This window comes from Phocoena sinus, chromosome 2, assembly GCF_008692025.1.
Source record: "Phocoena sinus isolate mPhoSin1 chromosome 2, mPhoSin1.pri, whole genome shotgun sequence".
Taxonomy (NCBI): Eukaryota; Metazoa; Chordata; class Mammalia; order Artiodactyla; family Phocoenidae; genus Phocoena; species Phocoena sinus.
Window position 1 is genome coordinate 30,147,552 of NC_045764.1, and position 13,078 is coordinate 30,160,629.

The window sequence follows — 13,078 nt, forward strand, 5'->3', positions numbered from 1 at the left end:
TGCCTATGTTCTTTTCTAGGAGTTTTATGGTGTTGTCTTATATTTAATACTTAAACCATTTTGAGTTTATTTTTGTGTATGGTGTGAGGGTGTGTTCTAACTTCACTGATTTGCTTGCAGCTGTCCAACTTTCCCAGCACCATTTGCTGAAGAGACTATCTTTTCCCCATGGCATACTCTTGCCTCCTTTGTTGAAGATTAATTGATTATTGTTGAAGATTAATTGATCATAGGTGTGTGGGTTTATTTTTGAGCTCTCTATTATGTTCCATTGATCCATATGTCTGTATCTGTGCCAATACCACACTGTTTTGATTACTGTAGATTTGTAGCATTTTCTGAGTTCTAGGAGTGTTATGCTTCCTGCTTTGTTCTTTTTCCTCAGCATTGCTTTGGCAATTCTGGGTCTTATGTGGTTTCATAAAAATTTTAGAATTATTTGTTCTAGTTTTGTGAAAATTGTCATGGGTAAATTGATAGGGATCATATTAAATCTGTACATTGCTTTGGGTAATATGGCCATTTTAACAATATTAATTCTTTCAATCCAAGAGCATGGGATATCTTTTCATTTTTAAAATCATCTTTAATACTAATATTTTATAGTTGTTGGCATATAAGTCTTTTGTCTCCTTGGACGAGTTTATTCTTAAGTGTTTTATTATTTGTTCTTTTATATTCCCTTTCTGATATTTCATTGTTAATGTAAAGAAATGCAACCGATTTCTGTATGTTAAACTTTTATCTTGCTACCTTGCTGAATTTATCAGTTCTAGTAGGATTTTTCTGTGTGTGAAGTCATTAGAGTTTTCTATGTATCGTGTCATGTCATCTGCATATAATAACAATTTTACCTGTCCCTTACTATTTGGATACATTTTATTTATTTTTCTTTTCTGATTGCTGTGGCTAGAACTTCCAACACTATGCTGAATAGAAGTGGTAAGAGTGGGCATCTATGTTTTGTTCCAGACTTCAGTGGGAAGTCTTTCAGCTTTTTCCTGTTGAGTATTATATTGGCTATGGTTTTATCATAAATAGGTTTTATAATTTTGAGATATGTTCCCTCTATACCCACTTTCATAAGAGTTTTATCATGAATGGATGTTTAATTGTATCAAATGCTTTTTCTGTATTTATTGACATGATGTGGATTTTTTCTTTTTGTTGTTGTTGATGTGTGGTGTATCACACTGATTGTTTTGCATATGTTGAACCATCCTCGTGACCCTGGAATGAATCCAGCGTGCTCATGGTGTATGTTTTATTTATGTGCTGTTGGATTAAGTTTGCTGATATTTGGTTGATAATTTTTGGATCTATATTTATCACAGATATTGGCCTGTAATTTTCTTTTTTGGTAGTGTCTTTGTCTGATTTTAGTATCAGGGTGATGGTGGTCTCATAGAATGTCTTTGGGAGTGTTCCCTCCTCTTCAGTCTTTTGGAGAAGTTTGAGAAGAATTGGTATAAGTTCTTCTTTGTATGTTTGGTAGAATTTGTCTGTGAAGTCATGTGTTCCTGGACTTTTGTTTGTAGGAAATCTGTTTGTTTTTGTTGTTTTACAGGTTCTATTTCACTTCTAGTTATCAGTCTGTTCAAATTGTCTATTTCTTCTTGATTTAGTTTTGGTGGCTTTATGTTTCTAGAAACTCATCTATTTCTTCTAGGTTTTCCAAATTGTTTGGCTTGTAATTGTTCATAATATATATTTTTAAAATTTCTGTGAGGTCCCTTGTAATTTCTCCTCTTTCATTTCTTATTTTATCTGGGTCCTCTCTCTTTTCTACTTTGTGGGCCTGGCAAGAGGTTTAGCAATTCTGTTTACCCTTTCAAAGGATCAGCTCTCAGTTTTACAGATTTTTTTTCTATTTTTAAAATCTGTTTTATTTATTTCCTCTCTGATTTTATTATTTCCTTCCTTCTGATGACTCTAGGTTTTGTTTGTTCTTCTTTCTCTAATTCTTTTAGGCGGTGGGTTAGGTTGTTTGAGATTTCTCTCGTTTTATGAGGAAGGCGTGTATTACTATGGACTTCCCTCTAAGAACTGCGTCTGCTGTATCCCATAGATTTTGTATGGTTGTGTTTTCATTGTCATTTGTCTCAAGGTATTTTTCAGTTTCCTCTTTGATTTCGTCATTGACCCATTCATTTTTTAGAAATATGTTGTTTATTCTCCATGTAATCATTTTTTTCTCATTTCTTCTTCTGTGGTAGATTTACAGTTTAGTGCAACTAAAGATTGGTGTTTTTAAAAATAAAGGAAATTGATGAAATTTTAGCTAGACTAACCAAGGAAAAAAGAAAAAGAAGTCAAAAAATATGACAAATGAAAGAGGAGACATAAAAGAAATACAAAGGACCATAAGATCATATCATTAAGAATTATACACCAACAAATTTGATAAATTATAATAAATAAATAAAACCCCAGAAGTGTGGAAACTACCAAGACTGAATCAAAAATAGAAAGTCAGAACAGACAAATAATAAATGAGGACATTGAAACAATGAACACAAACCTCCTGACAAAACCCAAGACCAGATGGTTTCACTGGTGAATCCTACCAAACATTAAAAAAATAATTAACTCCAATCCTTCTCAAACTCTTCCCAAAAAATTGAGGAGTGAATCACAAGCTCCTTCTGAGGACAGTGTTACTCTGACACCAAAGCCAGATAAAGAACACTACAAGAATATAAATTTACAGGCAGATAGGTCCTGATGAATATAAATACAAAAGTCTAAACAAATTCAGCAGCAAGTTAACAAGATCATACACCATGATTAAATGGAATTTATTCTTGCCACGGAAGAATGGCACACTATATTATATTTAATCTACATATAGTATAATATACAAATCAGTTAAAATTATATATATATAAATTGATAATTGTGATATACAATGTTAATAAAGTGAAGAATAAATATATCATCCTTTCACTATATGCAGAAAAAGACACTGACCTTCAACACCTTTTGTGACCAAAAACTCTCAACAAGTTGGGAACAGAAGGCGCATACCTCAAAATAAAACCGTATAATTCCCACAACTAAATTTGTACACATTGGTAAAAAAACTGAAAGTTTTTTTTTTTATAATCAGGAACAAGATAACGGTATCCATGTTCACTACTCTTATTAAATACAGTACTGAAGTCCTAGCCAGAGCAATCTGAAACAAAATCAAGAAATAAAAATGCATCCAAAATGAAGAAGTAAAGCTTTCTCTCTTTTTAGAAAACATGATCTTATATATGAGTAACACCCAAAATGGTAGAATAAATAAACTCAATAAAGTTGGAAGATACCAAATCTATTGCTTTTCTGCACAGTAACAACAAAACATCTGAAAGAAAAAAAGAAAAGAATTCCATTTACAACGGCATGAGAAGAATACCTAGGAATAAATTTCACTGAGAGAGTGAAAGATCTGTATCCTGAAAACTACAAGACCTTAAGGAAAGAAATTGAAGACAACAAAATAAATGTCAAGATAGTATTTGCTTATTAATTAAAAGAATAAATATTATTAAAATGTACATACTTCTCAAAGTAATATACAGGTGTAATGCAATCCCTATCACCATTTCTATAACATTTTTTCACAGAAATAGAAGCAACAATTTTAAAATTTGCACGGAACCACAAAAGAATCCAAATAGCAAAAGAAATCATGAGAAAGAAGAAAAAAACTGGAGGCTTCAATGCTTCAAGATTTCAAATTCTATTACAAATCTATGGTCATAAAAACAGTATGGCATTGGCATAAAAACACCCCACATAGATCAATGGAAACAATAGCACAGAAACAAATCTAAGCATATATGGTAATTAATTTATGACACTGAAGCCAAGAATATACAATTGAGAAATAGGATAATTCCTTTATTAAATGTTGTTGGGAAAACTGGGAAGCCACATGCAAAAGAATGAAACTGGACCACTATCTTACACCATACAGAAAAAATAACTTTAAAAGGGTTAAAGACTTGAATGGAAGATGGAAAACCATAAAACTCATAGAAGAACACATAAAGGCAGTAAGTTCCTTGACCTAGGTCTTGGATATGATATTTTGAAATGGACAAAAAAATCAAAACCAACAAAAGCAAAATAACAAAATGGAGGACATCAAACTCAAAAGCTTATATACATCAAAGCATCAACAAAATAAAAAGGCAACCTACTAAAAAATATAAATAATACCTTAATAAACCTAACTTCAGAAAAAAATTATAGCAAGATAAAGTGAATTCTACACCAAAACTCCAATGTTTTGGTTGTTAGGAAATATATTAATATAATCAGCTTATAAATTTAGGAAAGGCATGTAATCAAAGTGACAAATACAGACAAAGGAGCATGGTAGAATTCTACAGGTAATAATTATAAAATTAAAGAAGAGGTCAGTCCCCTCAGCCTCCGCTGCCACCGCCCCTTTGCCAGCACTCCGGCACCACCTCGGGATGGTGGTTCTCCATGGGAGGGAGCAAGGTGGCCAGTGGCTGGGCTGGCGGCTGACGGGCAGCGGGGACAGCGGCAGGGCGGCCGGCAGTCCTGCACGCTCGGCAGCAACGGCGTCTAATCTCCATGGGGTCTGCCCTTGGTGCCCGACACTTTAAAGGTGTACAGCAGATTGTGCGTTTGTTAGAACATTTTCACTGCTGCACCGAGGGCACACGTATCTTCAGCGGGACTTGGAATTCCTGGAGAATTCATTGCCTTTGTGAAAGCTGGCATAATTTCTTTAAATTTCATCTCTTAGTTTCCCATTTTGTTGTTTCAGAAAGATACCAAGAAACCATGAAAAACTTTAGTAATGAAGAGTTTGACTGCCATTTCTTGGATGAAGGCTTTACTGCCAAGGACATCCGGGACCAAAAAATGAAGTTTCTTCTTTTGACGGTAAGGATGCCTTCTATGTTGCAGACCTGGGAGACATTCTAAAGAAACATCTGAGACGGTTTAAAGCTCTTCCTCGGGTCACCCCCTTTTATGTAGTCAAATGCAGTGATAGCAGAACCATAGTGAAGACCCTAGCTGCCGCAGGGACAGGATTTGACTATGCCAGCAAGACTGAAATCCAGTTGGTGCAGAGTCTCAGGGTGCCTCCAAACAGGATTATCTATGCAAATCCTTGTGAACAAGTGTCTCAGATTAAATACGCTGCCAATAATGGAGTCCAGATGATGACATTTTTGTTGTTTGTTTGGGTTTTTTTAATTAACTAATTTATGTATGTATGTGTGTATGTATTTTTTTTTTTTTTTTGCGGTACGCGGGCCTCTCACTGTTGTGGCCTCTCCCGTTGCGGAGCACAGGCTCCGGACGCGCAGGCTCAGCGGCCATGGCTCACGGGCCCAGCCGCTCTGCGGCATGTGGGATCTTCCCGGACTGGGGCACGAACCTGTGTCCCCTGCTTCGGCAGGCGGACTCTCAACCACTGCGCCACCAGGGAAGCCCCTATTTATTTATTTTTTGCTGCATTGGGTCTTCGTTGCTGCATGCGGGCTGCTCTTCGTTGCGGTGCGTGGGCTTCTCATTGCAGTGACTTCTCTTGTTGTGGAGCACGGGCTCTAGGCACCCGGGCTTCAGTAGTGTGGCACGCAGTTTCAGTAGTTGTGGCTCACAGGCTCAGTAGTTGTGGCTCACAGGCTTAGTTACTCTGCAGCATGTGGGATCTTCCCGGACCAGGGCTCAAACCCATGTCTCCTGCATTGGCAGGCGGATTCTTAACCACTGTGCCACCAGGGAAGCCCGAGATGATGACTTTTGATAGTGAAGTTGAGTTGATGAAAGTTGCCAGGGCACATCCAAAGGCCAAGTTGGTTTTGCGGATTGCCACTGATGATTCCAAAGTAGTCTGTCGCCTCAGTGTCATATTTGATGCCACACTCAAAACCAGCAGGCTTCTTTTGGAATGGGCGAAAGAGCTAGATGTTGATGTCATTGGTGTCAGCTTCCACGTGGGAGGTGGTTGTACTGATCTGGAGATCTTTGTGAAGGCCATCTCTGATGCTCACTGTGTCTTTGACATGGGAGCTGAGGTTGGTTTCGACATGTATCTGCTTGATATTGGTGGTGGCTTTCCTGAATCTGAGGATGTAAAGCTTAAATTTGGAGAGATCACCAGTGTAATCAACCCAGCATTGGACAAGTATTTTCCATCAGACTCTGGAGTGAGAATCATAGCTGAGCCAGGCAAATACTATGTTGAATCAGCTTTCATGCTAGCAGTTAATATCATTGCCAAAAAGCTCGTATTAAAGGAACAGACAGGCTCTGATGATGAAGATGAGTCAAGTGAACAGACATTTATGTATTACGTGAATGATGGAGTATATGGATCATTCAACTGCATCCTCTACGAAAATGCACATGTGAAGCCTCTTCTGCAGAAGAGACCCAAACCAGATGAGAAGTATTATTCATCCAGCATCTCGGGACAGACCTGTGATGGCCTGGATTGCCTGGTTGAGCACTGTAACTTGCCCGAGATGCATGTGGGCAATTGGATGCTCTTTGAGAACATGGGTGCTTACACTGTCGCTGCTGCTTCCACTTTCAATGGATTCCAGAGACCGACCATCTACTATGTGATGTCAGGGCCAACATGGCATCTGATGCAGCCAATCCAGAACCACGATTTCCCACGCAGCATAGAGGAGCAAGATGTTGGCACTGTGCCTGTGTCATGTGCTTGGGAGAGTGGAATGAAATGGCACCCAGCAGCCTGTGCTTCAGCTCCTATTAATGTGTAGATACCATTCTTGTAGCTGTTAACTGCGAGTTAGCTTGATTTAAGAGTTTGGGGGGGACCATTTAACTTAATTACTGTGAGTTTTGAGATATCTATGTGAGTAGGGTTGGCACAGATGCAACAATGTGGAAGACTAGGCGATGGGGTCACACTTATCTGTGTTCCTATGGAAACTATTTGAATATTTGTTTTATATGGATTTTTATTCACTTTTCAAACATGCTACTAAAGCATGCCCCTCAACTGCTGAGCAAGCATTTGTAGCTTGTGCATTGGCAGAATGGGCCAGAAGCTTAGTGTTGTGACCTGTTTAAAATAAAGTATCTTGAAATAAAATAAAAAAGATATTCATGCATATGTACTCAAAGACTTATTACAGACCCTCAACACTAGTTCAGCTACAGAGAAATAATAAATAATTTCCTCTCATTGTCAGAGAGATCACTAGGAGACATGAACACCCAACTTACTTAACACTTTGAGGTATCAGTAAAAAAAATACCATTGGAAAAGGATTAAAATCATCACCAGTTGCAGAGCATATGGATGTATATTTAGTAAGCCCAAGGAATCAATGGAAATTTGTTACAGAAGATAAGATGACAAACTATTGTAAAGAGTATAACATAAGCATATAGTACACAATTCATACAGACACATTCCAAGCAGTTACAAAGTACATAAAAAGGAAGCCTCTAATTTTACAAGTATAAAATAAAATAAATAAAACTAAATCTAACAACACATGAGAAAAGCCTATATAAAAAAATTACCATGAACTCCTTATATAGATAATACAGATTTGAAGAAGAAAATCAAGCTATTTCCTTAAATATAATAGCGAATGTTTTATATCAATTAAAAAATTCCAGTACACGTGTGTATATGTATATGTATATTTGTGTGTAGAGATATATATAGAGAGATAGATATAGATATGTGTATATTTGTATGTGTATACACAAATATTTTTCTGGAGATTGATAATATATTGTTTACATAAAATAATGAGGAAATATATATAAAATGTACCTAAAATTTTTATTTTATAAAATTAAAGATTAGTTATTATTTTAAGTATACTTTATGTACATTTCATGGAAACTACTAAGAAAAACTCTACTGTAGTTACACAAAAGATAGAGAAAAAGAGTGAATTCAGGGCTTCCCTGGTGGCACAGTGGTTGAGAGTCCGCCTGCCGATGCAGGGGACACGGATTTGTGCCCCGGTCCAGGAGGATCCCACGTGCCGCGAGGCGGCTGGGCCCGTGAGCCATGGCCGCTGGGCCTGCGCATCCGGAGCCTGTGCTCCGCAACACGAGGCCGCAGTGGTGAGAGGCCCACGTACCGCAAAAAAAAAAAATAAAAGAGTGAATTCATACCACATCAAAAAAACAAAGGAACTACAACAACAACCAACAGAAAATAATGAAAGAGTAATTGTAAGTCCTTGTCAACAATTAACATAAACTTCTTCTTAAGTTTTATTTTATATTGGAGTATAGTTGATTAACAATATTGTGTTAGTTTCAGGTGTACAGACAAGTGATTCAGTTATATATATACATGTATTTATTCTTTTTCAAATTCTTTTCCATTTAGGTTGTTACATAATATTGAGCAGAGTTCCCTGTGCTATACAGTAGGTCCTTGTTTGTTATTCATTTTAAATATAGCAGTGGGGGGGCTTCCCTGGTGGCACAGTGGTTGAGAATCTGCCTGCCAATGCAGGGGACACGGGTTCGAGCCCTGTTCTGGGAAGATCCCACGTGCCACGGAGCAACTAGGCCCGTGAGCCACAACTACTGAGCCTGCGGGTCTGGAGCCTGTGCTCCATAACGAGAGGCCGCAATAGTGAGAGGCCCGCGCACCCCGATGAAGAGCGGCCCCCACTTGCTGCAAGTAGAGAAAGCCCTCACACAGAAACGAAGACCCAACATAGCCAAAAATAAATAAATAAATAAAATAAACCATGTTCTCATGTGAAAAATTTAAAAAAAAAATTTTTTTAATATAAATAAATAAATATAGCAGTGGGCACATGTCAATCCCAAGCTCCCTAACTAACCCTCCCACTCACCCATTCCTCCCAGAACCCTAAATTTGTTCTCTAAGTCTGTGACTTTTTCTGTTTTGTAGATAAGTTCATTTCTATTATTATTTTAAGATTGAGCATATAAGCGATATCATACAATATTTCTCTTTCCCTGTCTGACTTACTTCACTCAGTATGACAAAACCACTTTTCTGACAGTCCAGTGGTTAAGACTCTAAAGGAGTGTGGATTCGATTCCTGGTTGGGGAACTAAGATCTCTCATGCTGAGGACCCAGCAAAAAAACAGAAAAACTCAGACTTAGAGAACAAATGTAGGTTACTAGAGAGTGGTGATAGAACTCCCTGGTATCCATAGGTCCTTTTTGATGATCTCTTTTATTGGAATACAGTGTATTTGTTAATTCTATCCTCCTAATCTGTTACTTGACCCCTTCTGTCCTTTCTGGCAACCATATGTTTGTTTTCCAATTCAATGAGCCTGTTTCAGTGTTCTCTAATTAGTTCAGTGTTGTGTATTTTTTTTATTCCATCTATAAGCAATATGATTTTAGATTTTAAAAATCTGATTTAATTTCTTTAGTATGATTATCTCTAGGTTTTCAATGTGCCTGCAAATGGCATAATATCATTTATTTAAATGTCTGAGTGTTATTGCATTGCTTACATGTGTCAGTTCTTTATCTGTTCATCCAGCCTAGACATTTGTGTGCCTACATGTTTTGGCTCGTGTAAATGGTGCTACGGTGCACACTTCGGTGCATATGTCTTTTCAAATTCTGGTTTTCTGCACATATACTCTTAGGGGTGGCAATGGCGGATCATATGGTAGCTCAGATTTTAAGTTTGAAAGCACTTCCATGTTGTTCTCTAAATTGGCTGTTAAAATTTGCAACCCACCAGCACAGTAAAAGGGTTTGCATTTCTCCGTGCCCTCTACATCATTTATTACATTTTCAATGATCGCCTTTCCAACAGGTGTAAGGAGATCCTTCATTGTGATTATGATTTGAATGTCTCTGCTAACTGCTATGTTGAGCATGTGCTTATGGGCTTTTTTTACTCATAATTAGTGAGTAGAATTTACCTGTTGAAAATGTCTTTGAAAGTTGGCCCTGTTTTCAATGATTTTGGAACACTTAAGCCTGGACATTTTGTGATGTCAGGTATCATTTAGAGCCCAGGAGTCCTTGTGAATATTAAGTGCTCATAAGAAATCTTTTTGAGCTTCCTTTGCGAGAAACGTTCATGAGGCGCAGGATTTCCTCAGACTGAACTCTGCTTAGGCCAGCAGCCAGAGCCTTACGGGAGATCCTCTTTGGGGTTTATAAATTAGAAAGGAATGTGCAGAACAAACACTCAAATCTTCTGCCTCATTATGACAGCTTAATTAATTAGAATAATTTCTCTTTTTTTTGGAATAACACTGATATACAGTATTATGTATATTGTGGGGATACAGAACCATTTTCAGTTATACATACACACATATGTATACATGTTTGGCTTCTTTGCCCATTTAGGTTATTAGAGAGTGTTGATAGTCATTCCTAGGTATACATAGATTCTTGTTCATATTTAGTTATACGAAATATTTTGTATTTTTAATCCCATCGTCGTAATGTATCCCTTAACCCCTTCTGTCCCATTAGGTAACCATAAGTTTGGGGTTTTTTTAACTCTCTGAGACTGTTTATGTTTTTCAATTATTTCAATGCTGTCTTTATAGATTCCAACTATAAGTGAGTTCATATAATATTTGTCTTACTGATTCTCACTTACTTCACTTCGTATGATTATCTGTAAGTTTATCTATGTTCCTGCAATTGGCATTATTTCATTCTTTTGCATGGAGGAATTGTATACCACTGTGTACATGGATCATTTCTTTTTTATCTGTTTATCTGTCCATGGACATTTTGTATGTCTCCACATATTGGTTATTGTAAATGATGCTGCTGTGCCCGCTTGGCTGCATGTGTTTTTTCAACTTCTGGACTTGTCAGCCTATAATTTTAGGGGAAACTCTTCAGGATCATAGGGTAGCACTCTTTTTAGCTTTTAAAGGCACATCTTTAAATGTTCTCTCTAGTGGCTGTTACAATTTATTTCCCACCAGCTCCATGAAAGGATTTCCTTTTCTCCATGCCCTTTCCACCATTCATTCATTTTTAATTTTGGTGATGGCCTTTTACTCCGGTGCAAGGTGATCTCTCACTGTAGTTTTGATTTGCATGTCTATGCTAATTGCTGTGTTGAGTATGTTTTATATGCTGTTTTTCTTCATATACCCGTGCGAGTAGAATTTACCTGATTCATTTGCTTTCTTGAACGTCTTATCCTTTTCAGTGACATTCGAACACTTTCGCCTGGACATTTGTTGATGTCAGGTATCATGTTGGGCCCTGAAGTCGTTATGAATACAAAGTGCCCCTAAGCAAGCGTTTTGAGGTTGCTTTTGCGGGAAATGGCCACCAGGCGTCAGTATTTCCTCGGGACCTACTCTGGTTACGCCGGCAACCAGACATTAAGGGGAAATTCCGCTTGGGGCTTCTAACTTAGAGTGGAATGTGACAGTACAAACACCCAAATCTTGTGTCTCATTGCCACATTTTTAATTAATTAATTTTTACTTTTTCTTGGTGGAACTTTGATGTACAGTGTGGAGTATGTTGTAGGTATAGTGAATCGTTTTCCCTTATACATACCCATATATTCTATGCATCTTTGGCTTCTTTTCCCATATAGGTTACTAGAGACTGTTGATAGAACTCCCTGGTATACATAGGTCCTTGTTGATTATCTTTTATTGGAAAATTGCATATTTATTGTTTCCATTGTCCTAATTTATCCTTTGACCCCCTTTTGTCCTTTTTTTAACCATATGTGTGATTTCTAAGTCCATGAGTCCCTGAGTTTATGTGTTCTCTTATTTGTTCAATGGTGTGTATTTTTAGATTCCACCTATAAGTGATATCATATGGTATTAGTCTTTCTGATTCTGACTTACTTTATTTAGTATGATTATCTCTAGGTTTTCTATGTTCCTGCAAATGGCATAATTTCATTTATTTAAATGTCTGAGGGACTTCCCTGGTAGTGCAGTTGTTAAGATTCCACCTGCCAATGCAGGGGACACGGGTTCGAGCCCTGGTCTGGGAAGATCCCACATGCTGAGGAGCAATTAAGCCCATGTGCTACAACTATTGAGCCTGTGCTCTGGAGCCCGCGAGCCACAACTACTGAACCCAGGTGCCACAAGTATTGAAGCTTGCACACCTAGAGCCCATGCTCTGCGACAAGAGAAGCCACTGCAATGAGAAGCCTGCGTGCACTCCACAACAAAGAGTAGCCCCAGCTCATCGCAACTAGAGAGAGCTCGTGCATAGCAACGAAGACCCAATGTAGCCAAAAATAAATAAATAAATGTATTTTTTTAAATGTCTGGGGCTTCCCTGGTGGCGCAGTGGTTAAGAATCCGCCTGCTAATGCAGGGGACATGGGTTTAAGCCCTGGTCCAGGAAGATCCCACATGCCGTGGAGCAACTAAGCCCATGCTCCACAACTACTGAGCCTGTGCTCTAGAGCCCACAAGCCTAGAGCCCGTGCTCCACAGCAAAGAGAAGCCACCGCAATGAGAAGCCCACGCACCACAACAAAGAGTAGCCCTTGCTCGTAACAACTAGAGAAAGCCCACGCACAGCAATGAAGACCCAATGCAGCCAAAAATAATTTTTTAAAATGTCTGAGTCATATTTTGTTGCGTACATATATTAGTTCTTCTTTTTCTGTTCACCTGGCCATGGACATTTTTTATGCCTCCGTGTTTTGGCTCGTGTAAATGGTGCTGCAGTGCACTCTGAGTGCATATGTCTTTTTGAATTCTGGTTTTCTGTGCATATACTCCTAAGGGTAGCAATGGTGGATCATATGGTATCTCTCCTTTTAGGTTTGAAGGCACTTCCATAATGTTGTCTATAGTGGCTGTTACAATTTGTATCTCACCAGCACAATAAATGGGTTTGCATTTCTCCATGCCCTCTACATCATTTCTTCATTTTCAATTTTTGATGATCGCCTTACCAACTGGTGAAGGTGAATCCTCATTTTGATTTAGATTTGCATGTCTCTGCTAATTGCTGTGTTGAACATGTTCTTATGGGCTATTTTAATTCATAAACAGTGTGAGTAGAATTTACCTGTTGAAATTGCCTTCTTGAAAATCTTCCCTCTTTTCAATGATTTTTGAACACTTAGC

The 13,078-nt window shown here is 37.9% G+C and overlaps 1 protein-coding gene across 1 annotated transcript; it reads left to right on the forward strand.

The window, feature by feature from the left end:
* Nucleotides 1–4,704: 4,704 nt before the first annotated feature.
* Nucleotides 4,705–6,767, forward strand: LOC116749236 (ornithine decarboxylase-like). Its single transcript, XM_032623407.1, is given in 3 exon segments — nt 4,705–4,885; nt 4,888–5,200; nt 5,777–6,767. Coding segments are annotated over 3 exon segments (1,380 nt in total). The 5' UTR covers nt 4,705–4,809.
* Nucleotides 6,768–13,078: the final 6,311 nt, after the last annotated feature.